Raw genomic sequence first — 26,793 nt, 5'->3', positions numbered from 1 at the left:
CTGTCACCCTAGCTGCTGGTCCCAAGTAGGCACAGGTGGAGGGGACCAACTGCACAAGGTGCCTTGATGTCTCAAGAGAACAATGACATGGAGGAAATCCTTTATGGACGACTCAGTCCCTGTGAAGACCGTCCTACAACTATAGCGACCATGTTTTCAAATCAGGAATCAGGTGGTGACTTAAGCAGGCCCCTGTGGAGACAGGGAAAGAATGAGCTCTGGGATATCCGGGGACAGGGCCGCATTAAGTGGCAGCCAAGGGCAGAGATGGCCATTTAAGGGCAAGCCGAGGGGACAAAAGCGTGGCCACCTCTGCATTGTGACTCCCCCCAATGTACCCCATTATGACCCAACCCCCTCCCCCGCTGGTAGGTGTCCCCAGGTCCCGGCATGGTACAGTGCGGTCGGGGCTGGTGGGGGGGGGCGGTGGCCCAGGTGGCCCTAGGGCCCCCCCACCATGGAAAACCAGCTTTGGTACGACAACATGGGGTGCTGCAATCAATACCAGGGACACCTCCAGGATCCAGAAGACGTACTGCTTCTGCTGCTGGGCCTGGTAGTTCTCGTCAACATTGGGATCAACGTGGTAACTGTGGTCAGTGATGGTGGGGGACGGCCCCCCGCGGCTGAAGAGGGCTGAGTGGGAGCCTCCACCTGCAAGAGTGTGTGGTCTTGGCTGGGAGCCAGGGTGGGGTGTGTGGGGGGAGGGTAGAGAGCCTCCTGGTCTTCACTCCCACCCCACCGTACCCCCAGATGTGGCATGCGCTCCAGAATGCCTTGGACAAGATGCTCTGTTGGATTAATCAGAAAAGTAAGTATGGCAGCAAGAGAGGTCGGGGACATCCCCCCACACACACACACACACCCCCCACCCCAGCCCGACGCCACCAGCACAACCCTAGAAACCCAGGCCGCCCTGTTCCCAGCCCTGAGCTCTTCTGACAATCGCCCCGGCCTCACGGACGCTTGTTGCCCCCAGGTGAAACCTTGCAGGCTCATGAATGTGCCACCAAAGAGCCCCCCGCCAAGGCCCGAGACGTCCACATCCACTGCACCCTGGAGCCCGTGGAAGTGAAGCTGGCCCGGCCCACTTGCTACCCCTCTTCCTCCTACCGCCGGCTGGGCAACCCCCGCCGCCCCGGCCGCCGCCGCCGCCGCCCCCGCCGGCGCCACGGCCACCAGTGGGGGCTGAAGAACCAGGGGTGCTTCCCCCACAACCGCTCAGCCTTCCCTAGCCACCGTCGCAGCCGCAAGATGTCGCAGCTGCAGGCGGTGTCCTCCTTTGACGAGGAGGACCTGGACTCCGACGTGGAGCAGGGGGAGGACCTGGCCTTCCCGCTCCCCAAGTACCCACGGGGCGGCTGGGGCAGGCTTTACCCGCAGACGGGCCTGCCCTCCAGCTTGGGGCTGTGGGGCCGCCAGGGTGGGATCCTGGCCAGCCTGCCGCCACCCTCTCTCTACCTGTCCCCCGAGCTGCGCCGCATGCCCAAGCGTGTGGAGGCCAAGTCGGAGCTGAGGCTGCAGTCCTACGGGCCCCACTGCTCCCAGTCCCGAATCTGGGGCACTATGGAGGCAGAGCAGGGGGCCTCGTCTCTGCCCGCTCTCCGCCGGCTGCCCCCGAATCCCTCCTGGGTCCCCGCGGGGTATGACCCTTACCCGTCGAGTGGCCAGCTTCTCCAGGACTCCTGGGATCAGCGGCGGGGCCTGGAGGGCTCTGAGCCTCCGGCGCTGGTGCCCCGGGGCTCCCCCCAGGCGCACCGGCGGAGCCTCCCTGGCCACGGCCACGCTTACGGCCAGCCCACCCGCAGCCCGCACCCATCCACGGGCCACCTGAGCCACAACTCCCGGGAACCCCACGAGGTCCGGCGCCGGGCCGCCGAATGGGCTGAGGCCCTGCCCACCCGGCACCCTCTGATGGCCTCCACCTCCCTCACCATGCTGGGCGGGACCTCCTACCAGCGGGCCCCGGCCCCCAGCTCGGCCCTGCTCCCCCATTCCAACCAGCCCCTGCCCGAAGTCCAGGCTCCCGAGGTCCCCCAACCCCAGCCCACCTTCCTGCCGCTCAGCAGGAACCCGGGGGGCACTACGGGCTACCAGGTCTATGACAGCCTGGAGCTGAAGCGGCAGGTGCAGGAGAGCCGAGCGCGGGCCAACTCACTGCCCCCGCCATCCACCTCCGCCTCGAGGCCCTCCGTGCACAGGAGCCGGACCGGGAAGGTGCACTGACCCGTGGCGACTGTGGGTGGCGGGCAGGGCACGGAGACAGGAATAAAGAGCAACGGAGTCCAGGAAACACTGTGGTGTGTTCTGGGCCTTGGAAGGGCCATTTCTTCTGTCAGCCTGGGTCCCGGCTTCTCGGCACCAGGCTCTGCGTGGCTGTGGCCACAGGCCCCCAGCACCCGCCCCCCCCCACCCCCGCAGGACCCTGGTTCCCGCCCCGTGCCCTAAGGAGGTCTCGCAGCTGCAGACTCCAAACCATCTGTCTCTGAGCACCTGCTCTGGGCATCTGCCCGCCCCGATCTGAAAGTGGGCTCAGAGGCTCGGCCCCACACAACGTGGTGAGGTCAGATTCCAGTCCCACCTCTGCCTAGATCCAGGGCCATGGCCCCAGGGAGGGCAAGGAGAAGGCCAAGGCCCTGAGGCCAAGGTCCTCCCCGCCTTAGGAGTGGCCGAAGGGATGGACTGTGTGAGTGTTTGAGGGAGAGGCAGGGGCAGTGAGGGAATGAAGGAGGAAGGAGGGCCACAGGGCAGGCGTGCTGGCTTCCGGCCCCGTTTGACTTTGGGGACTCGGGTTACGAGAACCTGGTTACTTAGGGCAGACGGTCCTACGCCCTCCCTTTCCTCCCCTCCCTCATTGTGACCCCAACACCCGCCCCATTGTGACCCAGTCCCTCTCCCCCTCCCCCACCAGAGGAGTCTGGCTCCTAGTGAGTATGTGGGGGCCAGGGGGTGCCCAGGTAGTCCTGGGACCCCCGGCCATGGGTGAGCGAGCCCACCACGGAGCCCAAGTATGCTCTGGCACCAACCCCAGGAAGTGCCAGGACCTAGGAGACTCAATCCTTCTGATTCTGGGCAGCTTCATCTTGCTCAACGTGGGGATCAATGTGGTGACTCTGGTCAGGGCGGGGGCTGGGCAACAGGGTTGGGGGAGCCCTGGGGTTCGAAAGCGGCTGAGGCGGGAGGGCTTGCTGGGATGTGGCCAAGCAAGGGCTGGGCTGCAGGACTCACCACCCGTCCGGGCTCCCCCTTCCCCTGCTTCCCTCAGCTCTGGAGGCATCTGAAGAGCTCCTTGCGGATTCTTTTCCATCATTTTTTCCCCAAAGGTGAGTGGGCCCCAGCATGGCCTCGAGGGAATGTGGACCTATCCCCTCTCTCGGGCCCTCAGGAGCCCCGACCCTTTCCCATCCCACATTTCCCTGCAGACAAGCAACCCAGCTGCACAGGTGGCCATCCCATGTGCACGCACTGCTCCATGGACGCCAAGAACCTGTGCTCGAGAGTCTCCTCCCGCTTCCACCGGCGCCCGGGCTCCCCGGTCGGGTACCCTAACCACCTCAACTCCTGGATACCAGACACGAATGACGAGATGGCTTCTGGGTGCTGCTGGATGCCGCCTCAGTGTGGGCACGCCGGGGCTCCCATGGACGCTCCCTGGGGACCGTGGAAGGAGGGGGTGATGGGGGCTGGGGAGGCCCCTCAGGTCACAGCCTTGAAGGCCCGGGCCCGCTTCAACTCCAGGCACGAGGCACCTTCCCAGTTCCCCAGGATGAGCAAGGTGGACATGGTTCCCCTCCTCTTGCGCCACGAGAGCAAGACCAACACCCCAGACTATGACCCAGCCCATGCCCTGGCCCAGACCCAGACCCACTCCCCAGGCCACACCCCTGAGCACACCACCCCCCTGGCCCAGGCCCAGACCCAGATGCAGACCTCGTCCCCAGCCCACACCCGTGAGCACAACACCCCCAAGGCCCAGGCCCAGGCCCAGACCCAGACCCAGACCCAGGCCTCCCCCCGAGCCCACGCCCCTGAGCCCACCACCTGTCAGGCCCACAGCTCCTCCCTAGCCCACGCCCCTGAGCATACCACCCCCCAGGCCCAGACCTGCTCCCCAGCTCACACCCTTGAGCATAACCTGCCTCAGGCCCAGATCCATTCCCTAGCCCAAGCCCCAGAGTACAAACCCCTCCAGGCCCATACCTGCTCTGCAGCCCTCACCCCTGAGCGCATCACCCCCCAAGCCCAGACCTGCTCCCCAGCCCATGCCACCGAGCACACCCCTGTCCTGGTCCATGGCCCCAAGCCCACCTCAGTCCAGGCCCATACCTACTCCCCAGGCTTCACCCCTGACCACACTCAGCACACCCCTGCCCAGGCCCATGGCCCTGTGCACACCTCAGCCGGTCCCCTGGGTCACACCCGTGAGCACATAATAGCCCATGCCCCAGCCTGCACTCTGGCCCATGCTCATCTAACTTATACCCATGTCCTTCACCCCCTGGTCCCTGCTCCCACCTCTGCCCCAGCGCCTCCCCTAACTTCTACCCCTGCCACTATTCCTGCCCCAGCCCCTCCCCCAGCCCCTGTCCCAATCTCTAGCCCAACCCCCGACCCAGCTCTGGTCATGACCCTGACTACCCCTCCTGTCCCCACTCCTGTCTCTGTCACCACCCGTACCCCCATCCTAACTCCTATTCCCTCTACCCTGACTGCCTTCGGCCAAGGCCTCTCCACAGGCCACGTAGTCTACGATGCCCGCAGGGTGAAACAGAATGTGTGCCATGTGTGTCCCCCCCTAAAGTTTGGATATTCCAGAAGGGACGTGGGCACCCTCCCCAGGCCCCAAGAGGGGCAGGGTCTGGGCAGCTCTGCTACAGCTGAGCCAACATCGAAGCAATACAGTGGGGACTGTGTCAAACCCCCCCCCACAGGCTCCGTGCTGGGCTACCTGGAGTTGGGGAATGTGGAATGGAAGATCTCAAATGATGCCAAAGACAAGTTCTTACAGCCCAAGACCTTCCCTTATTTCAGCTTCCATCCCTGCAGTTCTGAGAGGAGAAACACAGACTCTCAGACTCCGGTCCACCCTAAATTCCTGGTCTACTCCAAGGATGCCACACCTTCTCAACCTTGCTTTCATTCTCCAACCAGTGCCCAGAGCTCACTGAGGACCATCCCTCCCCCGTGCACTCTTTCTCTGCCTCTTATGTCTCCCAGATCCTTTGTCCCTCATCAACCCTCCAACCACCAGAAGCCCTCCACCTCAATGCAACCCCCCACCTTTCCCCCAACCTCCAAGTCTTCTCACTCCACCCCCTCTTCCCAGTTCCCCATCCCTCCACAGTTCTCTAAGACTTTCCAACCCCAACCCCCTGAGCTTCAGGAGAGTCTAGGCCTCAACCAAGATTCTGGCCTCCAAAGGACTCCAAGCCCTTCAAAGGACTTGAGAGTTCCCAGGAACCCAGGCCTTACCCAAAATCCAGGCCTCTATAAGAACCCAGGCCTCGTTCAAGATCGAGGCCTAAAGAAGCCCCCAGGCCTTATTCAAGACCCTTATCTCTGCAAGAGTCCAAGCCCTTCCCAAGATTCTGGACCTCACAAGAATCTGGTCATTACCCAAGATTCTGGCCCCCAAAAGAGCCTAGGTCCTACTCAAAATGCAGGTATCTTTAGAAGCCCATGTCTCGCCCAGCCTTGTGGCCTCCACAAGAACATACCATTTCTCCAAACTTCTGACATTCAGAGGAGCTCAGGCTTTATGCAAAACTCTGGAGCCTACAGGAATCTAGAACAAAACCAAGAGACTATACATTGTAAAAGTCAAGATCTCTCCCAAACTACTGGCCTCCATAATAGCCCAGGCCCTTCTCAAGATTCTGGAATTTACAAGAGTACAGGCAATGCTCATGAGGTGGGAGTCTCTAGGAGTCTAGGCCTTCCTCAAGATTCTTGCCCACAGAAGAGCCTATACCAAGACTCTGGAGTCAACAAGAGCCCAGGCTTGATCCAAACCTCTGGTCTCCAAAAGGGCTCAGGCCTCACCCAAGACTCCGGAGACTACAAGAATACAGGCCTTACGGAAGATTCTGGAGTCAACAGGGACTTAGGCCTTACTCAAGATTCCAGTCTCCATAAGAATCCAAGCCTTACACAAGCCACTGGAGTCAAAAGAGGTGGCTGTACACAAGACGATGGAATTTACGGGAGCCCGGAATATATCCAAGACCCTAACTTCCACGAGTGCCCAGGAATTAATCAAGATCCTGGCCCCAATAAGGGCCCAGCCCTTACCCAAGACCATGGCCTCCCCAAGACTCAAAGCCTCATTGGGGAATCCAGCCTCCACAAGGATTCATCCCTTATCTCAAATCCCAACCACCACAAGAACCCAGGCCTTGCTCTAAGTACCGACTCAGTCCAAGTCTTGGGCCTACCTCAGACCCTAAAGTCATCACTGTGCCTGATGAAGTCATGTGTATCTGAGGAGGCTCCTCGGAAGGAAGATGTGCAACAGCAACTACCATGGACTTCTGTCCCACTTAGTCAGAACTCCAGCTCCTCCAAGCCCCAGGTGATGATCTGCAATGACCTGCAAACCTTCTCAGAGGTCCCTTTGCTAATTGAGCTGCAGCCATCCCCCCGGCGAGCAGGCAGCCGCGACTGGGTGTACCGTCCCGTGGATACAGTGCCTTCAGCCTACCAGAGCTATCGCCAGATGTCTATGCCTCCCAAAATCAACTGGAAGCCCTACTGCCCTGGGTCGGGCACCCGGGTAGGGCATGTGGTCTTTGATGCCCGCCAGAGACAGTTTGGGGTGGGCAGGGACAAGTGTGAAGCTCTGTCTCCCAGGCGCAGTCGCCAAGAGGCATCCAGCAACCCCCTGGAGGCCAAAAAGGAGTGGGGATATCAGTGTGTGATGGGGACTTTGGAAAAAGAGGGGACAAAGGTGCATCAGGAATAAAGAGGCAAGAGAAGTGTCCTGTGGTTGTTTGGGAACATCTACCCCAGCCCTGTTCCTGATGCTGGCCACCCACAGGGCCTGATGAGGACTGGTACTATATCCCTGCCCTTGTTTCTCTTGCATTCCTGCATGGCAAAACCCCTGATCCCCAAGGCCTAGAGCTGCATTGTCCAATACAGGAGCCACAAGCCAAATGTGGCTGTTAAAATGCAAATTAATTAAAATTAATTAAAATTTAGCACCTGGCTGGCTCAGTCGGTAGAACACGTGACTCTTGATCCCAGGGTCGGGAGTTCAAGCCCCACGCTGGGCATGGAGGGAGCCTACTTTAAAAAAAAGAAAAAAAATTAGAATTTAAAATTCTGTTCCTCAGTCCCATTGTCTACATTTCAAGTGCTCAATAGCCACGTGTGGCTACTATATTGGACGGCACAGATTTAGAACATTTCCACCATCACAGAAAATCCTATTGGACAGCAGTGCTTTAGAGTTTAGAGAAACTTTCCTTTCCCTTGTCACTCAAACCCAGCATCTTCAAAGCTCCCACAGAACGCAGAGAACTTGTTTTCATTGTGACTGAGAGTCCCCTCCTTCGCAGTCCTTTGCCATGGACGTAGGCCTATCTCACTTTGGACATAGTTCTTCCGGTGGCGGGGGGGGGGGGGGGGGGGGATGGGGAAAGCCCTGGTCTAGCGGTGGGCCGGTCTGATCTTTGTGCGGGCCTGTCCCTGGTTTGCTGTGGTTCTGTCTTCTCATTCTGGCTCCCAGTCTCATCCTGGACTAAAGCTGTGCCTCTGGTAGCCATAGTCACTGAACACGATTTCCTTCTCCCGACAGTGTTCCACTGCCCTGCCCCAGCCCAGTTGGGATTTCCCTCTGGACTTGATTTTCAGTCCTGGTAACTCTTCTGTGTACATATAAGAGCTGGCAGATCCCAAAGTGCACTCCCTGCTAGCACTCACGTGTCCGAGGTGGGCATCGCCCATACCTGTGGCCCTTCCCTCAGTCAGATGTTTATTCCTGGGTCACCACCTGTGTGTTCTTGCCTGACACGGACTCCAAAGGGATGCCCCCGCACCCAGCAGGGAGCCCCTTTCCAACACCTCTCTGGCCCAGCCCTACTATGTGCAATTTTTGTAGGCTGCAGTCTCATCTCTAAAATGAAGTTATGATTGCATGGACGAACCCTCCTAGATCTGAGGGACCAGAGCTCCTCTACTCACACAAGAGATGTGGAGGCCCCTCTTCCCCCCCAACCCCAGGCCCCTAGGGTATGTCCCCCATTGTTATTTGCTCTTCAGATCCATCCTGTTCCAACTCCACGGAATGTTTGCGTGGGGCCGACCTGGGCTTGAAAGTCACAGAACAGTTGATCTCCATAGAAACTACAACTTCCATCAGGCACTACTTCAGCGGAACAGGAAAGGATGCGGGGGCGTGGCGTCAACGCCCCGGTAGCTCGGAAGACAAACTGCAACCCCCCAGGACAGCGCGAGATCTCCGCGGAGCGAAGAGTGACCGATCTCCGGCAGGAGGCGGGGCCGGCCGGGAACCACCCGCACAGCCTCCAGAAAGGGGTGTGTCCGCTGCTTGGGGGCGTGGCCTCGAGCCACAGGAGGAAGTTACCTGTTGAATCGTTCTGATCCCTAAGAGGGAAGCCGCCCACCACAAGCCTCCTCCGAAAGCGAGGTAAGGGGAGGTAGACCAGGGGCGGCGGCGGCGACTCGCTATTACATCTCGCAGGAGGGGCCCAACAGCTACTTTTTACCTGCTGAGTCAGGTGAGCCGTTCCATGGGGGCGGGGACCATCATTTGAGAAAAGGGCAACGGCGTTGGAGGTATTAATTTGTTCGTTTTCAAGACTAAATTTAGAGCCCTTCAGCTGCAGACCCGTTGGCGAACTGTGCCTGGGGCACTCTCGCGGCCTCGGGAGGAAAGAAGAACGCGGGCGACTTTTTGGCAGCAAAGGAACGGTCCGTCTAAGCGTCCTCCCTGGCCCCAAAGGGTTGAGCCACATGGCTTCCGCGGTCTGGGGGAGTGCGCCCTGGTGGGGCCCGCCGCCCCCAGCCCCAGCCCGGCCGCTCACGGACATCGACTTCTGCTCCGGGGCGCAGCTGCAGGAACTAACCCAGCTGATCCAGGAGCTGGGTGTGCAGGAGAGCTGGAGTGAGGCGCCCAAGCCGGGACCAGACCTCCTCCGGGCCAAGGACTTCGTCTTCTCTTTGCTTGGTAAGTAACTCTCCCTGCCTTCGGGTACTCGCCGCCTTCAGCCCCTCCCCACCCCGCCCGGGCTTTGGGTCATGCCCTCCCGAACCCGTCTCTTCCCGTAGGCCTTGTTCACCGTCGGGACCCCCGCTTTCCTCCCCAAGCAGAGCTCTTGCTGCTTCGTGGTGGGATTCGCGAGGGCTCCCTGGATCTGGGACCTGCACCCCTAGGTCCTTACATCCGGGGACCTCATTACGACGCCGGCTTTACACTCCTAGTGCCCGTGTTTTCGCTAGACGGCACTGGGCGGGAGGTGCAACTGGACGTGGAGTCCTGTTACGCGTGGCTGTGCCTCCCAGAGCAGATAGGCGGAACCTCGATCCGGGAGGCTTGGCAGGATTGCCTAGGACCTCCAGTCCCAGGAGGACGTGATTCCAGCCACCGAACCGAAAGCGAAGGGAGTCCCAAGGGTCGGCAAAGCTCCACGGACCAGCCGCACGGTTATGTCACTGAACCTGAGCCAAACGTGTCTTTGGAAAAATCATCGAGTAACGTTCCGGGGCCGGAGCCGCCTGGGCAGGACATAATCGATCTTGGCTTTTCTACCCCACTGGAAAACCTGAGTGGTGACGTCACCAAAGCAGCCGTCCTTAGCCCAGTCCCACAGCCGTGGGAAGATTGGGAGGCATGGCCCACACTTTGCCCCGCCCAGGTGGCTGCGTGGTTCTTTGCTTCACTGGCCGCGGTCGCCGAGTCCCTGTTCCCGGTCCCGGGTGCCCCACGCTTGGTCCACGCAGCCCGCCACGCGGGGTTCACTACCGTCCTCCTGGCCACGCCGGGGCCCCCGCGCCGCGTCCTGCTCTTCGACCTGATTCCCGTGGTGTCCGTGGCCGGCTGGCCCGAGGGTGCTCGGAGCCACTCGTGGGCCGGCCCGCTGGCCTCCGAGTCGTCATCCTTCTACCTGGTGCCCGGCGGCCACACCGAGCAGCCGGGCGCCTCCGGCTGGCAGCTCTGCTTCGCCCGCCAGGAGCTGGCGCTCAAGACGCGCATTCCCGCTCCGCTGCTGCAAGCGCACGCGGCGGCCCAGGCGCTGCTGCGCCCGCTGGTGGCCGGGACCCGGGCCGCGGCGCCCTACCTCCTGCGGACGCTGCTCTACTGGGCGTGCGAGCGGCTGCCCGCGCTCTATCTCGCGCGGCCCGAGAACGCGGGCGCCTGCTGCCTCGGGCTGCTGGATGAGCTGGGCCGCGTGCTCGAGGCCGGGACACTGCCCCACTATTTTCTGAGCGGCCAGAAGCTCCGTGCGGGGGATGGCGCCGCGGCGCTGCTCGGGGCGTTGGCCCGGCTCCGCGGGGACCCAGCCCGGGCCCTGCGCGCCGCGGTGGAGGAGGCCAAGGCTGCACGCAAGGGGGGCGGCTTAGCGGGGGTGGGAGGCAGGGCCCATTAAAGACGCTGTTCCTACCCGCGTGGAAAAGTGCTTCTGTTGGCCTGCGGGATGTGGCGGGAGCTGCTAGCCCCTCGCCTAGGAGACACACTGAGCGCCCCGGGTCCGAAGAGCACAGCCTAAAAGGCCCCATTCGCCGGTTCCTCCCCGCATCCTCCTGCCGCGCCCCTGGCACAGGTCGTGCTATTTCTGGCCTCTCTACTCCCCAAATCTGTGGCCAGCACCCCTCCCGGCCCGGTGCATCCTCCGGCCACCATCTCCCCCAATTTTTATGGTCTTTCAGGAGTCAGTAGGGAAGGGGTGGGGGTGCATATTTGCCGACAAAACGCAGAAGGAAGGTATGAAGACCAGGGACTGACCACTTTGGCTCACACAAAATAGGAGAGATCAAGAAGGCCGGGTTGCGACCCGGCCCGGATCTCACCACCCCTCCCCTATGCAGTTAGTCCCCTCCCAAGTTCTGCCCTCCCAAGCCGGGCAGTAGGGTCCCTTTCTCCATTCTCCCAGCGTCCGCCATTCCATCCATCTTAAGCCCAACCTCTCCTCCCATCCAGGGTTCCGTTTTGTGCAGTCACCTCCTGGTCTCTCCTTCTCTGAACCCCAAGACGTGCGGCCTTGCCCCGGCTCCGTCTGCCTCTAAGACTGTCCCCACTCCCTGCCTCCGAGGAACCCCGGGGTTCCGCCCGCCCTGCTGCACCCCCCCCCTCTTTCCCGGCGTCTCCTCCCCCTGCCCCGCCCCCGGGCCGGCTCTCAGAGGAGGGGGAGCTGCTGTCGCCGCCGCCTCGGCTCCCCACTGCCGCCGCCGCCGCCGCCGCCGCCGCTCTGCTTGGTCCAGCCGCCCGGCCCAGTGCTCTGACTTCGCCCGACCAGGGCGCTCTGCGGAGACACCCTTCCTCCTTGCTGGGGGTCCGGGGCGCCTAGCCCGGCGTGGGGGGAAGCTCCGCTGGCGAGGGACAGGGAGGGAGGAGCCTGGAACCGGAGCCAGCGCCACCCGTCGCCGGATCAACAAGACAGGACAGGTTGAGGGGCGTCGGGGAAGGAAGAGGGGTGCTATAGGCTGTCCCGGGGAAGCCGAGAAGCCCTGTCGCAGAAAGCTCCGATGCACTCTGACTTGTAGGGGGCCTGTTCACATTTGGGAACTGGTGATAACGTGGGTGCACTCCTCTCGGGGGGCTGGTTGGATTGGAGGGCGTGGGATCTAAGCAGCACCAGCTGTCCCCGAGGAAATTAAGGGGCAACCAGGAAAAAAAAAAAAAAAAAAGACCGGATGCTCCTTATCTCGAGGTGACAGAGACCCTCCAGACAACCACCTGGTGTATCCACTAGGAAGGGCGGATTTGGAGGTGACTTCAAAAGGAGTGGAGGGTGACAAGGTGAGGAAAGGGGCTCGGCAGCTGGAACCATGTACCACTAGAAATGGGGGTGACTTGGTGAAAAAAAAGTACTGTCCAGACAGGGTCTGGGAACCCCTAATCGCTGAACGGGGACAGCCTGGGTTTTCCCAGTTTGGGGGGACTTCACTGAAAAAAGTGGGGGATCCTTTCCACTTAGAGGGTGGCAAAGACACTAAGGTTGGGTGCCTTCCTGACATTGGCAGTGCCCCAGTAGGGAGGGGGTTGAGCTAATATATTCAAAGCTGAGGACCCGCACCCTTTAGGTTACAAGAGTGGATTTGGCAGGAGTGCGGGTCCCCAAAATAGGGTGGAAAGGTGCCTGGGGGTATTGGAACCACATCTTGCAAATTTTGAGGGTCTCGACTTTGGCCTAAAGAAAGTGGGGACAGGGGCGGTGGAGAACAGGGAAGAGGGCAGTTTCCAGTAGGAGGCAAAAGGGCAGGGTGGGGTCAACACATACGTAGGCTGCTGGGTCCGGTGGAGCTAGCACGGGGCCCAAGGGTGGGAGCTGGCAGCTGGCGGCTGGGGGGTGGGGGGTCTGGGGCTTATCCTCAGGTCCCGTGGATGAGGCGGGGAGTTGGGACCCCAGCGTCAAGGAGCATGCCCCGGTCAGCGGGCTTCTCTTGAGGAGCCTGGCGCTCCGGGTGCCTGCCGGTTTGGGGGTGTCTCCTCCCGGGGCGCCATGGCGGCTCTGGCCAGTAGCCTGATCCGGCAGAAGCGGGAGGTCCGCGAGCCCGGGGGCAGCCGGCCCGTGTCGGCGCAGCGGCGCGTGTGTCCCCGCGGCACCAAGTCCCTTTGCCAGAAGCAGCTCCTCATCCTGCTGTCCAAGGTGCGACTGTGCGGGGGGCGGCCCGCGCGGCCGGACCGCGGCCCTGGTGAGTGGCAGGAGCGGGGTCCCCGGGCCTGGGGTCTCTCCGCCTGGGAGGTTGAGGCCAGGGACTCCGAAGGATGGGGCCCGACTGGGGGGGTTCCCCGAAAGTGAAAGGGGGGTGGGCCAGGACCACACAGTCTCTGCTAGACAATGCCTCAGTTTCCCGTCTTTTTTGCCCATAACCCCGAGTCTCCTTGCTGTCGAGGGCAAGGGGAAGGCTTGGGGGGCTAGGTCTGGCGCTCCGAAGCCTCGCGGCTCCGGCTCGCCCCTCCCGCCCCCCTCCCCCCCTTTCCCCCTCTCCCCCCCCCAACGCAGGAGTCCCCACCCCCACCGTCCGCCGCCTACGTGCCGGCTCTCGCGATTCTTTCAATGCCGGGCGGAGGGGCCTGGGGGTTCCGGACGCCTGGGTCACCCCGAGGGTTTCTGCAGCTCTGGCAGCCCCGCCCCCGCCCCGGTTCTCCCGCTCCTCCACGCCTTGGCTCCGTTCCCGCTGGCCGAGCCTCCCTGGCTCGGCGCCAATCTCCCCAGCTCTCCCCCGGGTGTCCTTGCAGCTACCTCGCCAGCCCGCCCCTCTGTGCGCCCTCCTCGGTGACCAGCGCTTCGAGAGGGGAGCCGGCCACCCCCCCCATTACCCCCTACGCGACTCCGAAAGCGGCTCCCACATGCCCGGGGGACCCTCTGCCGCGAGGAACTCAGACCCAGTACCGGGCGAGGGACCCGCTCGGAGACTGGGGGGGGGGGTCGTACCACCTACAAGGGGGTACGGGGAAGTCAGCCGAGAGCAAGCGACAGGGAAGGAGAGTGGTGAGGGTTGGCGCGTGGTCCCCGTCCAGGCACGACTGGCAGGAGTCCCTCTGGCCCCGCTCCCGCCTGCTCCCAGCTCCCCTAGGGGTAGACCCCTCGTGCCCTCCGCCCGCCGCCGCCGGCCCTCCGTAGTGGTACGGTCCGCAGCCCACCCTTTGAGTGGGACCCGGCCCCCACGTGACTCCGCCTGCCTCGCCAGCTCCCTGGCCCCCCTTCCCCCATTTCCTGGGTTTGGTACCCAGTGTCCCCCACCTCAGACGGGTTACCTGAATGAAGGGGAGAGGCTGGGCCTCAGGGAGGGCTGGGGCCCCGCGAGCCCGCGGGCTGACAGACAGACAGACGGACAGATGGGTCAGTGTCAGACAGGCCGGCACCCGGCCAAGGCAAGGCCCGCGCCAAGCGCGTGGCAGCCGCAGCAGCAGGTGCTGAGTCAGCGTCGGGCCCAGTCCCACCCCCACTCGTGAGGGGGCGCCCCGACCCTGTGGTCACCTCGCCGCCCCCCCACAGCCACAAACACACGGGCCCTTCTGCAGTGCCGCCTGCCTCCCTCTGTCCTCTCCCTTCTGATGGCTCGTCCCTCCTCTCCCCTCCCCCCACTTCTGGTGGAGCTGTAGAGAAGGAATTAAGCCATTTAAATAAATTTCAATAAATTAAACGCAAAGCTGGGGGTTAGAGGAAGCAGAAGGGACCCGCACCCTGGTTTCCTCCGGATTCAGGGAGAGGTGGGAGGGAGCCTGCTTAGAGGGTCAGAGAGCTGGGGCCCTGGGACCCGCGGCCTCCCCGCCCAGTCTCCCCTCTTCCTTTCCTCCCATCCCGCCAAGTGTAGGAATGGTTCTGGGAACAGAGATGTCATCTTCAAAGATGAATGTCTCTCTCTCTCTCTCTCTCTCTTTCTCCAGAGCCTCAGCTCAAAGGCATCGTCACCAGACTGTTCTGCCGCCAGGGTTTCTACCTCCAGGCTAATCCTGACGGGAGCATCCAGGGCACCCCAGAGGACACCAGCTCTTTCAGTGAGAGGGGACGCCAGCGGCTGGATGGGAAGGGAGAGCTGGGGATAGGAAGGTGACACCCTAGCACTTCCGGTGCTGCTGTGTTCAGTCTGGCTCTTGGACCCCCAAGGGAAGCGGTGGAACTGGGCTGGGGGGGCTGCTGGGCTGGGGGCCTGAGGCCCCGGGCACTGATGCCCCCTTCTCTCCACCCCCAGCCCACTTCAACCTGATCCCCGTGGGGCTCCGTGTGGTCACCATCCAGAGTGCCAAGCTGGGTCACTACATGGCCATGAACGCGGAGGGGCTGCTCTACAGCTCGGTGAGACAAGGCTGCGTGGCCTGGAGCTTGCCCCTCCCATCTAGTTTTTTCTTATTCCAGCCCCCTGCACCCCGGAAATCTAGTTTCTAACGATTGGGGGCCAGCCAGACTCTCCCTCATCCCCCCTTTCTCCTAGCCTCTGCATGGAGTGAGAAGGGGGCCCTCCCAGCCCAAAATGTATGGATTCTATCCTGGCTTGTTCTTCCTTCTGTCCAGTGAGATGTCTTCTTGTCTGTCTGTCTCTGTGTGCCTTTCTGGGTCTTTGTCTCCTCAGCCACATTTCACAGCTGAGTGTCGCTTTAAGGAATGCGTCTTCGAGAATTACTATGTCCTGTACGCTTCTGCTCTCTACCGGCAGCGCCGCTCCGGCCGGGCCTGGTACCTGGGCCTGGACAAGGAGGGCCGAGTCATGAAGGGAAATCGAGTCAAGAAGACCAAGGCAGCCGCCCACTTTGTGCCCAAGCTCCTGGAAGGTGAGTATGGACTGCAGAAAAGCTGGGCCACATGGGAGGGTGCTGGCCTTGACATGGACGTTGAGTGACCAGCAACTTGGGGGCTACAGGTATTCAAGAGGACACCTGTTATGACAGGTCAAGCCAGGAAGGCTTTGGCCTTTGGGGGTTTGGGGAGCCCTCCTCTGCCAGGAAGGCTTTGGCCTTTGGGGGTTTGGGGTTCCCAGAGGAGGGCTCCCCAAACCCCCAAAGGCTAAAGCCTTCCTGGCTTGACCTGTCATAACAGGTCAAGGGAATTGCCTTGGGAATTCCCTTTCAGGGAAGGGCACCCTTTCTGAGCTCTGATTCCTCCTAGGTCTCTCTGTGCCTAATTCTCCTTCCTGCTCCTCTCTCTCCTTCACAGTGGCCATGTACCGGGAACCTTCTGTCCACAGTGTCCCTGAGACCTCCCCTTCCAGTCCCCCTGCCCCCTGAAATGTAGTCCGTGGACTGGAGGCTCCCTGCCCTTGCATGGAGCCAGCCACTGCCACAGCCTGTGCCCCAGCCCTGCTCCCCGCCCTGCCCTCACCCCTCCTGCCACCCTCACGCCCTGAGCAGCCAGGTCCCAGCAGGTGCTCTATCCCGAGGGAGCCAAGGGGCTGGTTGTGACACCCCGCCCCGACTTCCAGCTCCTGGGAGGAGTTCAGAGAGGAGGATTCTGAAAATGGTCCTGGCTGATCACTTCTTTCCTTCCACACTCACAGCCCCCCAAAGCCTTTTCCCAAGAAGGTGCTGGGTGTTCCCAAACTGACAGAACCAGGACGTAAATACTCTGCACCCTGGGCTCAGCCAGTTCCGGGAGCCCTATGCCCTCTTCATCGCCACTGAGCCATAGATTTATAGGTCTACTGGAGGTCAGGATTAGTTTCCTTTTTGCCCTACTACACCTTCTGCCTCGTTCTGGACAGGTTCTGGAACACCAGGCACCCTAGCCAGGGCCCTTTTTGCACTAAGGCTCTGTGCTGGAATGCTGGCATGCTGCCAGGCTCTGTTCTGGATCCATCAGGCTTCTGTCCTTGACCCAGATGGACCCCTGGTTTCCAAGTAGAGAGAGACTAGATTTGAGCCCTATCCAGCTGCTGGCCTTGGCCTGAACTAGGACCAGTCTCAGATCACCACAGTTTTAACTTTCTTATCCCAAAGACACCCAATTCTAGAGCATGGTGTTCTAGACACACATGGAGCCATACTTCCTTCTGAATCTCGGCTCTAGGACGTAGACCACGACTCTCAGCCCTTCCCTGCAAGATGGAGCCGGGGCCTATGTAGCCATATCATCGCTCATATAGAGTGAGTTCTAGACCCACCCTCCTACCTTCTCTAGTAATACCTATTAAAGGTGCGCCCTGGAAAGAACCCAGCTATGATTCACTAAGAACTTTGTTGATGAATCAAGAAACACTTCTTGTTTTTCCTAGATTTTCTAAAAATCCGATTCTTCCTATAGAATGCTAACCTTATTTTTACATGCAGTTTCTAGCTCCTGTAACTCAGCTGGGGTCCTGCCAGGGAAACAGAGTCTGAGGAAGGGCAGAGGAGTCTGGGAAGGAATCCTTGGCTCATAGTAGGGAAGCTGGGATGGCCGAGGGGCCAAACCCATGGCATGTTTTGGCTGTGTCTGGGTTGGGGGGACATGAACACTTAGCTACCTCAGCAGGAATTCCTTCCAGGTCCCCTTTAAAGCTGAGGTCTCTAAGGTAATGGATCTAGAATAAAAAGAACAAACAGGACACAGCCTTGATCCCCAGGGCAGAGACCCCAATTCAGCAATAAGTTCCACCCCTCTCCCCTATAAGTCAGGCCAAGGAGGGTGAGGGCCTCTTGGGCTCTAGACCTCATATAACCCCAGAGCTTCTAACTTAATAGAACTTGCTTTACCTTACAGCTTGTAAGTTCAGCTAAGCTTTAGGTACCCCAAAAGGGCCTGACTAGATTTTTCTGAGAAGCGTGTAGAGCTAGGGGCAGCCCTGAGAAAGATCAGGAACCCACCAGTGATCTAGGAGTAGCCTCAGACCTGCGCAGGAAAGACCGAGGAGACCCTAAAGGGAGGGGCTTGGGCTCAGAGGCAGGTCACTCTTCCTCAGGCTCTTTCTCTTTCTCTTTCTGGCTTGTTGCAAGAGGGGTACATACACCCCTCGCCCACACAGACCCCGCTCAGGCTCCACCCATCCCCTGGCTCTGCTCCCAGGGGACGGGGTCTCCACTCCAAGCTTTCTCAATTAAAGACGATTTATACAACTGAAGTGTTGTCTGTCATCTGTGCGTGGCGGGCATTGGCAGTTGCTTGGGGCGGGACCAAGTCCCAGGGGCGGGGCGGGTGGGCTGGCGGCTGCCCCCCAACAACAGGTGCACATTCCTGGGCGCCTCGTCACTTCCCCTGCGCTGGCGAACCGAGCGAACTCACTGAGCAACGCGGCCGGGCTATGACCCCAGGGCCGCTGCTGCTGCTGCTGCTGGGGGCGCTGGGGGCGCCGCTCGCCCCGGGTACGTCTGGGCCTCAAGGGGGGCAGTGACGGGGCCAGGGGTCGTGGCCGGGCGCGGTGGCTTCACTTCGTGCTCTCCTCCTCCAGGCGCCCGCGGCACGGAGGCGGAGGGCCGGCTCCGCGAGCAGCTGTTCTCGGGCTATGACAGCACGGTGCGGCCGGCGCGGGAGGTGGGGGACCGTGTCGGGGTCAGCATTGGCCTCAGCCTGGCGCAACTCATCAGCCTGGTGAGGGCGCACGCCGGGGTGGAGGTCGGGCGCGCCGTCCGGCCGGGGGCGGGGCTTGGGGCGGGGCGGGAGCGAGGGACGTCTGGGGGCGGGGCCTGGGGCGAGGCCCCGCCGGGAGATGGACGGGCCGTTAGCAGAGATTGGGTCGAAATCGGACCAATGGACAAGCTGTGGGCGTGGCTGCTGGGTCGGCCGGGGGTAGAGCCGGGTAGGGCGAGGAACCCTGAAGTGAGGCCGGGGCTACGGGACTGGCTGGGGGACGGACCTTGAGGCGGGGTCGCAGGCTGGGGCGGAGCTTGGCGCCGGACTGGGTCGGGAAACAACAGCGGGCGGAGATTCAGGGTTGGGTCAGTTACGGGCTGTGGGTGGGGCCCGGGACGGAGCAGGGCGGAGGGCCGGATTGGTAGCTGGATTGGCTGGCGGTGTAGACAGCCGGAAGTTTCTGGGATAGAGGCGGGTCTTAAGCCCATGAAACATCTAGGAGGCGGGGCTTGGAGCCAAGAGACAGGGACTCAGAAAAAGAGGGGTTTCCAGAGAGCTTGACCCGCCGAGCCCCTTCATTTCTCTCTATTCACATCACCTCTACCCTTTAAACTTTTCCCTTCTAGAACGAGAAGGATGAGGAGATGAGCACAAAGGTGTACTTAGACCTGGTATGGAGACCCCACGGGGCGGGAGAGGGCGTCCCGCGGCCTTTCCAATTTCCTCCAGTGTCCCGCTCAGTAAGAGTGTATCTTGCATCACGACCTCAGAAAACATAACGGAACGGAAGCTTCAGGAGACAATACCTATCTTTACTATGGGAGTTGCCTTCCACACACTTCTTATTCTAATTTTTTTAACGATGTTTTGGGGGCCACTAATTTGATTCCCAACCTACTAAAGGGTCGCTAACTGCAGTTTGAAAAACAGTTTTAGTGGCTAGCTAGTGCAACCGCCTCATTTTTACAGACTAAAAACTGGGGGCCCAGGGCGAGGGAAGAGGAAATTGGCTGATGGGGTCCCAGCGAGCAAAGGTGCAGCCGGAATCAGAACCCCGACTTCCAGGACCATAGCCCAGGCCTGTCGGCTCCCCTTCCTTGCACTCCCTCCCCGGCTTCCTCCGGACATCCCACGTCCCCTCCCAGGCTCCAGTCCCAGACAGCCCCTCAGCCTCTGCTTCCACAGGAGTGGACTGACTACAGGCTGAGCTGGGACCCCGCGGAGCACGACGGCATCGATTCACTCCGCATCACGGCGGGATCCGTGTGGCTTCCGGACGTGGTGCTCCTAAACAAGTAAGATCTTCCCCAAGGCGGGGAGGTGGGCGGGGGCCTCCGGAGGGCGGGGCCTGATCCCCACCGAGAAGGTTCCTCCCCCGCAGCAACGACGGGAATTTTGACGTTGCTCTGGACTTGAACGTCGTGGTGTCCTCCAATGGTTCCGTGCGCTGGCAGCCTCCGGGCCTCTACCGTAGCAGCTGCAGCATCCAGGTACCCGGGCTTCCCCTGGGAACCCGGCCTCTTCCGAGACACGGCCTCCGCAGCGACTCCCGTCCCTCCTCCGTTATCCGCCATAACCCTCCCATATCGCTCCCGTCCTCCGGATTTTGCGTTGTTTCATCCTCTCTGCCCACTGTCGCTGACTTGCAGTGTTTCTCAGTGACCTCGCTTCCGTTGCCCATGGCCTCCCCTAATAACCTTCCACTTCGCCTGTGACCCTAATGACCTCCCAACGCCCCCAGCCCCGAACAGTTCTCTGGCAGCTCTGATGACATCCCCCACCCCCGCTCCATCCAGGTCACCTACTTCCCCTTCGACTGGCAGAACTGCACTATGGTGTTCAGTTCCTACAGTTATGACAGCTCCGAGGTCAGCCTGCGGACCGGCTTGGGTCCTGATAAGCAGGAGCGGCGGGAAGTGCACATTCATGAAGGGACCTTCATTGGTGAGTGGGCATGGCTCCCACGTCCCTGGGCTTTATGGTTTCCGGTTTCTAACAGGCTGATAAATACCCGCCTCCTTCAGCAATGCCCAGTACAACCTGTGGGGTCGGGAAGGTAAGTGGGATTCTCTTACATTTCGCAGAGATGGAAGTGGAGACTCGTTCATCAGAGATGGGCTGCCCAGCCCAGTGTCCACAGCTAGTGCCTTATCACGTCAGCCACTCTCAGGTCTAGGATGTGGCAGGGCAAGCCATATCTGGCAGCAATAAGGACAGGTTCCACATCTGTGTCCCTTTCTTCTCTCCTCCCGTCTCCTTCCTCCCAGAGAATGGCCAATGGGAAATTATCCACAAGCCTTCTCGGCTAATCCAGCCTCCAGCGGATCCTAGGGGAGGGGGGGCAGGACAGCAGCAAGAAGTCACCTTCTACCTCATCATTCGCCGGAAGCCTCTCTTCTACCTGGTCAATGTCATTGCCCCATGCATCCTCATCACTCTCCTGGCCATCTTCGTCTTCTACCTGCCGCCAGATGCAGGTAAGGGAGGGAAGAGCTGGCAACCCTCCTTCTTACCAGTTGCTCAGCTTCTTCCTGCCCACCCGGAATCCAGGCAAGGTTTTTCTGCCAACCCAAGCCATCATGGATTGTGCTTCAGCAATCTTACCCAGGTTTTCCCTTCAACCAGAGTTCTTCTCATCTGGATCGAGGTTTTCCCTCCAACCTCAGGCTCTGCCTCCCCTCTGCTGCCCACTTCTCTCCATCCAGGAACTCCTGAACTCTTTCCTTCAGAATCCTAAGATCTCATCCTTGGAACCTAGACAACCCTCCCTTTCCCCATCCCTGCTATACTCCCCCCCTCGCTTCCCCCCCCCCCCCCCACCTACTAGTCCCTTGGAGATTCCCTTGGAAATAATAGCAACATTTCTCTAGGGGGCAGCATAATGTAGTTACAGAGTAACCTTGGGCAAATTCCTTCCTATGTGTCCCTACCTAACAGGATTATTATTATTATTTTTTTTATTTAATTGACAGAGAGAGACAGAGACAGAGAGGGAGGGAACACAAGCGGGGGGAGTGGGAGAGGGAGAAGCAGGCTTCCCGCGAGCAGGGAGCCCGATGCGGGGCTCGATCCCAGGACCCTGGGATCATGACCTGAGCCGAAGGCAGTCGCTTAACCAACTGAGCCACCCAGGTGCCCCCTAATAGGATTATTTTGAGGATTGAGTTAATAGAACTATGCCTGGTACCAAGTAAGTTCTATGTAATTATTATTTTTACTATTTTTGAGCACTTGCTATAAGTAGTACAGTTAACATGTCACATACATTTTTTTAAGATTTTATTTATTTGACAGAGAGAGAGAGACAGCGAGAGAGGGAACATGAGCAGGGGGAGTGGGAGAGGGAGAAGCAGGCTTCCCACTCAGCAGGGAGCCCGATGCGGGGCTCGACCCCAGGACCCTGGGATCATGACCTGAGCCAAAGGCAGACAGACACTTAGCAACTGAGCTACCCAGGCGCCCCAACATGCTACATACATTAACTCAATTCTTTTTTTTTTTTTTTAAGATTGATTTATTTATTTTAGAAGGGGGAGGGGCAGAGAGAATCTCAGGCCGACTCTGCGCTGAGTGCTGAGCCAGACACGGGGCTCAATCTCATGACCCAGAGACTATGACCCCAGACGAAATCAACAGTCAGACCCTTAACCGACTGCACCACCCAGACGCTCCTACATTAACTCAATTCTAATCTTTAGAACAATTCTGTGAGGTGAATACTGAATTGTCTTCCCACTTTACAGAAAAGGACAAAGACGCTGAGAGAGTTTAAGTCATTTGCCCCACATTACAGTTAGAGTGGGGTATTGTCGCGATTCCAACTCTGGTTGGTGCCAGTCTGATTCTGAGACTGAAATCCTTAACTCTGGTATTTAAAGTATGCTTCCCTTCTTTCTGGCATCAAGTTCTCTATCTAGGGAAGGAAAGTGATCCAGCTCTAGAACACACTTCCAAATGTAACTTCTACTTCCTCCCGGAGCAGAGCAAATCTTGGAACCCAATATTATATAGGACTTAAGTAGAGCAGACCATAAAAGTTTTTTATTTCAATACCTTCCTTGAAGTTTGAGGTGCCTATTTTATGCCACAGGAATAATCAGCCACCTGGCATATCCTTATATACTTTGTTTCCTTTTTTAAATCATTCAAATTGCTATTTAGTTCCTTAAAAAAAGCTACAAGGGTTGGTCTATTCATTCATGCCATGATATTTGTTTAGCATCTATAATGTGTTAGGTAGGCACTGGGACTACATCAGTGAATAAAAGAGACAAAAATCCTTGCCCTTGTGGAGTTTACATTCTAGTGGGGAGACAGTCAATAAACAAGATAAGTAAATCTATTAGGTAGTATATCAGAAGAGGACAAGTCCTAAGGAGAAAATAAAGTAGGAAAAGTGGTTAGGGAGGATGAGAATGGCGGTAGGGGTTACAATTTAAAATAGAACAGCCAGGGGGCGCCTGGGTGGCCCAGTTGGTTCAGTGTCGACTCCTGATTTCTGCTTAGGTCATGATCTCAGCGCTGGGCACGGAGCCTGCTTAAGATTCTCTCCCTCTCCCTCTCCCTCTGCCCCTCCCCCTGCCAAAAGAATAAATAAAAATAAAATAGAACAGTCAGGGGCCCCTGGCTGGCTTAGTCCGTACAGCACGTGACTCTTGATCTCGGGGTTGTGAGTTCAAGCCCCACACTGGGTGTAGAGATTACTTGAAAATAAAATCTTAAAAAGATAGAGAATAGTCAGTGAATGCCTCCATAAAAAGGAAATATTTGATCAGCATTTGAAGAGTTGAAGGGGGTGAGAGAACGACCCTGGCAGATACCTGGGGGAAGAAGGTACCAAGTGGAGTTAACAGTGAATGCAAAGACCCTGAACTGGAGTGAGCCTTGCATATTCAAGAAATAGCCAGGATAACTGAATGAAGGAAGCAAGAGAAAAACAGTCGGGAGATAAAGTCAGCGAGATAATGGGAAGAAGGCCTTGTCAACCACACTAAGGACTGGGCTTTTATGCTAAAGAGGATGAGAAGCCACTGGAAGGTTTTGAAAAGAGAAGTGATACAATCTGATTTACATTTTAACAGGATCAATCTGGCTGCTCTGTTGAGAACAGTCAGGGGGAAATAGAATGAAGCAAAGAGGAGGCCTTTATAATAACTCAGACCCGAGGTAATGGTGCTTTGTACGAATGTATTTTGAAGGTACAGCCAGTAGGGTTTGCTGTGGATTGGATATGGGATGAGAGCGAGAGAGGAGAGTTAAGAATGGCTGATAGGACTTTGGCCGGAGGCCCAGGAAAGATGGATTTGCCATTCATGAAATTCGGGAGCCTGTGGGAGGGTTTGGTGGTCAGGGGATTCGTTTTGGGACATGTTAAGTTTGAGATGTCTATTGGACATCCAAGCAGAGAGGTTAAATCAGCAGGTGGCTATAAATCTGGGGTTTAGGAGAGTTAAGTCTGGGCTGGAGGTATAATTTAAGAGTCATCTGCATGCAGCTGGCCTTCCCAAAAGCCTGGCCTTGTGTGGGCTGGAGGTCACTGATGATGCCATGGAAATTGCCTTCTGGCAAAGCCTAATTCTTCTGCCTTCCCCTCTGGCCCGCAAGGAGAGAAGATGGGGCTGTCCATCTTTGCGCTGCTGACCCTTACCGTGTTCCTGTTGCTGCTGGCAGACAAAGTCCCCGAGACCTCCCTGTCTGTCCCCATCATTATCAAGTACCTCATGTTTACCATGGTCCTCGTCACTTTCTCAGTCATCCTTAGCGTCGTAGTCCTCAACCTGCACCATCGCTCACCCCACACCCACCAAATGCCCGTTTGGGTCCGCCGGGTAAGATGTCGTCCTCCGACCTGTGTTAACTTCCAGTCCTGGTGTTTGTTTTTTGTGTGCAGGTATCACTCCTGCAACCCGCCTACCAACTTAAACCTTCCCTTTCTCAGACCTAAGGGAGAACTACAACTCCTGGTAGAATGTTCTAGTGCCGGGGCCTGCTGGATGTCGAAACGTTGCGCAGTTAACTTTACCCTCCCGACACAGTCATGTCATAGATTCCTTACTTTCTTCGGCAGTACTGCTCATACTGGGTCTGAGGGAAACATTCTCAGAGTCAGGCCCTGTCAGGGTGGAAGCCCTCGGAACTTTTCTTTCCAGCCAGGACGCCTCGCAACCCACTTAGGAGCTCTGGAGGCTGTGTGGCTGGGGGGACGCGCGCACGCATGCGCGGGGATGGGCGGGTGGATGGGAACGGCGGGCTGCTTCCCTGCCGGTCTGAAAGTGTGAGAGCCCCCGCCAACACGCCTTTCTACTCAGCAGATCTTCATCCACAAACTCCCTCTATACCTGGGTCTGAAGAGGCCCAAACCTGAGAGAGACCTGATGCCGGAGCCACCTCCTGTAGCCCTCAGGGATTCTCCAGGAAGTGGCTGGGGTCGGGGAACAGATGAATATTTCATCCGGAAGCCACCGAACGATTTTCTCTTCCCCAAACCGAACAGGTAGTACCTACGCCCCGTCGCCTACAAGGAAGGGAGAGAGGGAACTACAGTTCCCAGAGGACTGTGCGGAGGCAGGCGGCTGAAGGTCCCAGAAGATGCCCTCGGGCATCATGGGAATTGTAGTACCCACCCCCCTTTCCACCAACTACTTTGCGGAAAGGCGGAGACTAAGGCGTATAGAGATGGGAGAAATTGCGGGAGGCTGGAGAGGTCGCCGCTGGCGGGGAGAGCCTAAAGGGCCTTCTCACGTTTTGGAAAACTCTTGTCAGAGTGTTGGAGGAGGGGGTCGGGACGGAGCCTTGAGCGTGGCCAAACTGGCGCGCCTCTTCCAGGTTCCAGCCTGAATTGACCGCCCCGGACCTGCGGCGACTTACCGATGGTCCAACCCGGGCTGTGGGCCTGCCTCCCGAGCTACGGGAGGCCGTTTCCTCCATCAGCTACATCGCTCGGCAGCTGCAGGAGCAGGAGGACCGCGACGCGGTGAGTCCAATGAGGGTGGAGCAGGGCGGGGCCTGGGTGGCCTCTGTTCCACCAGCAGACCCAGGCTCCGCCCCTAGCACCCGCTCTTGTTTCTGATTGGAAGCTCCCCTCCTTTGGTCCCGCCCCCTGCTTTCCGACTGGTTCCTCGCTCCGTCGGTCGTCCGCAGTTTCGTTTTCCTCGGTCCCGCGGCCCGCCCTGGTCTCTGAGCCCTAGGACAAGGGCGAGGGTACGGGGCAGGCCTTCCCTGGGGCTCTGGAGCTCAGGGACCGTTTACTCTGCCTACCCCCAGCTGAAAGAAGACTGGCAGTTTGTGGCCATGGTAGTGGATCGCCTTTTCCTGTGGACCTTCATCATCTTCACGAGCGTTGGGACCCTCGTCATCTTCCTGGACGCTTCGTACCACTTGCCCCCTGCCGACCCCTTTCCTTGAGGACAGAGGGCCAAGACGCAGGTCCTCGGCCAGCTGAACTGAGAGTTGGGCAGTGCTGTCAAGGCCTGTGCCTTTCTGCCTCTCGACTCCACTAGGAATCCAGGCTTCCCATATCATTGCCCTTCTGGGGAGAGCGCCCAAGTGGGACGGGGCCGACTGAAGCCCTGGGCCCCACAAGAAATGCACTATCGGTTTATTTATTCTTTGGCTTCTTGTAGAAGTTCCTTTGGATATCAACCCTAGGTTGCCGGTAGAATGGAACAAAGAAGGAGAAGTAGATTGTACGCCCTAGGAGGGCAGGAACTGTGTCTTGTTCACTGTAATACCCCAGTACCTAGCACAGGTCCTGACCTGTAGGATAGTAGGTGCTTCACATTTGTTGAGTGATTAGAGAATTTTTTTTTTTTCCTGGAAGGAACTATATCAGTTAATAGTGCTTATGTTTGCATATTGGGACTAGTGGTCATTCTCTTTGTTTTTACTTTCCTGTAATTTATTGTTTTGTAATAAGCGTTATCCTTAGGATTAAAAAAGAAAAAGTTATTTCTAAAAGGATGCATTTGTAATGGGGGGGGGGAAAGAGCATTTTAAAAAACCTTCATTTAGGTTCCAGCTTTGGTGCTCAAACTTTGGATAAGGTACTAAGCCGCTCTGGGCTTAAGATTCCATGACTGTGAAATGAAGCTAAGAATAGTATCTGTTCCCAAGCCTGAAGGTCACATGAGAAGATGGGAGCAAAAGCTCTACACAGTATACATCAGAGTTTGCAAACTGGTATGTTTGTGTGACCTATGTTGTTGGCCTGTATAATTTTTAGTGTGAGTTAACTACTTCAAAAATTTGGATATTGCACAGAGAAATTTGGATTTCTGGCTTCTCTTGGGGGAAAAAAAAAATTAAACTACAGTAACACCGGGCCTGATTCCCCTGTTGGCAGCAACCTGCTAGTGCTGATGAGTGTGGCGGCCCACCCTGGTCAAGGTATTTGCACCAGAACTCCTCAAAGCCCCCACCCAGCTGACCAGCTTGGCTCATTTTACTTGCCTGTTCCTCTGTAACATTAGACAAAAGCCAGGAGAGGGGTGGGGAGATGAGTTGAAGACAATGAGAGGCTAGGAGTAGGAAAAGGTGGTGGTATCTCACGACCATCCCTCACTTTATGCCCATTTCTTTTCGATTCGGAGAGCAGGTTGCACCAAGCGTAAGGCGCACGGGACATTAG

The 26,793-nt window shown here is 58.4% G+C and overlaps 5 protein-coding genes and 1 long non-coding RNA gene across 7 annotated transcripts; 5 read left to right on the top strand and 1 right to left on the bottom strand.

Annotated features, from left to right (window-relative positions):
• Window positions 1-457: 457 nt before the first annotated feature.
• SPEM2 (SPEM family member 2) lies at window positions 458-2,226 on the top strand. The gene is made up of 3 exons (XM_028124939.2): window positions 458-595; window positions 754-811; window positions 980-2,226. Exons 1-3 carry the CDS (start codon window positions 458-460, stop codon window positions 2,224-2,226), a joined length of 1,443 nt encoding a protein of 480 aa, XP_027980740.2.
• Window positions 2,227-2,978: 752 nt separating this feature from the next.
• SPEM3 (SPEM family member 3) lies at window positions 2,979-6,961 on the top strand. Its single transcript, XM_028124849.2, has 3 exons — window positions 2,979-3,116; window positions 3,266-3,323; window positions 3,423-6,961. Exons 1-3 carry the CDS (start codon window positions 2,979-2,981, stop codon window positions 6,959-6,961), a joined length of 3,735 nt encoding a protein of 1,244 aa, XP_027980650.2.
• Window positions 6,962-8,428: 1,467 nt separating this feature from the next.
• TMEM102 (transmembrane protein 102) lies at window positions 8,429-10,629 on the top strand. The gene is made up of 2 exons (XM_028125015.2): window positions 8,429-9,190; window positions 9,292-10,629. Exons 1-2 carry the CDS (start codon window positions 8,977-8,979, stop codon window positions 10,608-10,610), a joined length of 1,533 nt encoding a protein of 510 aa, XP_027980816.1. The 5' UTR covers window positions 8,429-8,976; the 3' UTR covers window positions 10,611-10,629.
• A 2,054-nt stretch (window positions 10,630-12,683) lies between these two features.
• Window positions 12,684-15,910, top strand: FGF11 (fibroblast growth factor 11). Of its 2 annotated transcripts, none has more exons than XM_088027247.1 (5): window positions 12,684-12,876; window positions 14,576-14,686; window positions 14,881-14,984; window positions 15,343-15,457; window positions 15,840-15,910. In XM_088027247.1, exons 1-5 carry the CDS (start codon window positions 12,684-12,686, stop codon window positions 15,908-15,910), a joined length of 594 nt encoding a protein of 197 aa, XP_087883373.1. The 2 variants fall into 2 exon arrangements, with proteins under 2 accessions (XP_087883373.1, XP_027980940.1); XM_028125139.1 differs by having other exon boundaries at window positions 15,259-15,457.
• A 1,955-nt stretch (window positions 15,911-17,865) lies between these two features.
• CHRNB1 (cholinergic receptor nicotinic beta 1 subunit) lies at window positions 17,866-26,584 on the top strand. Its single transcript, XM_028124834.2, has 11 exons — window positions 17,866-17,959; window positions 18,046-18,185; window positions 18,794-18,838; window positions 19,353-19,462; window positions 19,549-19,657; window positions 19,964-20,111; window positions 20,435-20,644; window positions 23,772-23,995; window positions 24,479-24,660; window positions 24,993-25,140; window positions 25,431-26,584. Exons 1-11 carry the CDS (start codon window positions 17,899-17,901, stop codon window positions 25,569-25,571), a joined length of 1,518 nt encoding a protein of 505 aa, XP_027980635.2. The 5' UTR covers window positions 17,866-17,898; the 3' UTR covers window positions 25,572-26,584.
• LOC114225278 (uncharacterized) lies at window positions 20,109-25,177 on the bottom strand. The gene is made up of 2 exons (XR_003612527.2): window positions 25,035-25,177; window positions 20,109-20,494 (listed from the first exon to the last, which is right to left on the bottom strand). It is a non-coding gene; the product is annotated as an uncharacterized LOC114225278 (long non-coding RNA).
• Window positions 26,585-26,793: the final 209 nt, after the last annotated feature.

This window comes from Eumetopias jubatus, unplaced genomic scaffold, assembly GCF_037043125.1.
Source record: "Eumetopias jubatus isolate StellerSeaLion01/CBP00866 unplaced genomic scaffold, mEumJub1_p1.0 scaffold_10, whole genome shotgun sequence".
NCBI classification, from domain to species: domain Eukaryota; kingdom Metazoa; phylum Chordata; class Mammalia; order Carnivora; family Otariidae; genus Eumetopias; species Eumetopias jubatus.
This window is presented reverse-complemented; position numbering and strand designations above follow the sequence as displayed.

Coding starts and splice junctions, on each gene's coding strand:
- TMEM102 (XM_028125015.2), top strand. CDS start 8,977: ATGGCTTCCGCGGTCTGGGGGAGTGCGCCCTGGTGGGGCCCGCCGCCC. Junction 9,191..9,291: donor CTTCGTCTTCTCTTTGCTTG/GTAAGTAACTCT, acceptor CTCTTCCCGTAG/GCCTTGTTCACCGTCGGGAC.
- CHRNB1 (XM_028124834.2), top strand. CDS start 17,899: ATGACCCCAGGGCCGCTGCTGCTGCTGCTGCTGGGGGCGCTGGGGGCG. Junction 17,960..18,045: donor GGGGGCGCCGCTCGCCCCGG/GTACGTCTGGGC, acceptor CTCCTCCTCCAG/GCGCCCGCGGCACGGAGGCG. Junction 19,658..19,963: donor GTAGCAGCTGCAGCATCCAG/GTACCCGGGCTT, acceptor CGCTCCATCCAG/GTCACCTACTTCCCCTTCGA.
- FGF11 (XM_028125139.1), top strand. CDS start 12,684: ATGGCGGCTCTGGCCAGTAGCCTGATCCGGCAGAAGCGGGAGGTCCGC. Junction 12,877..14,575: donor GCGGCCGGACCGCGGCCCTG/GTGAGTGGCAGG, acceptor CTCTTTCTCCAG/AGCCTCAGCTCAAAGGCATC. Junction 14,687..14,880: donor AGAGGACACCAGCTCTTTCA/GTGAGAGGGGAC, acceptor CTCCACCCCCAG/CCCACTTCAACCTGATCCCC.
- SPEM2 (XM_028124939.2), top strand. CDS start 458: ATGGAAAACCAGCTTTGGTACGACAACATGGGGTGCTGCAATCAATAC. Junction 596..753: donor GGATCAACGTGGTAACTGTG/GTCAGTGATGGT, acceptor CCGTACCCCCAG/ATGTGGCATGCGCTCCAGAA. Junction 812..979: donor CTGTTGGATTAATCAGAAAA/GTAAGTATGGCA, acceptor TGTTGCCCCCAG/GTGAAACCTTGCAGGCTCAT.
- SPEM3 (XM_028124849.2), top strand. CDS start 2,979: ATGGGTGAGCGAGCCCACCACGGAGCCCAAGTATGCTCTGGCACCAAC. Junction 3,117..3,265: donor GGATCAATGTGGTGACTCTG/GTCAGGGCGGGG, acceptor TGCTTCCCTCAG/CTCTGGAGGCATCTGAAGAG. Junction 3,324..3,422: donor CCATCATTTTTTCCCCAAAG/GTGAGTGGGCCC, acceptor ATTTCCCTGCAG/ACAAGCAACCCAGCTGCACA.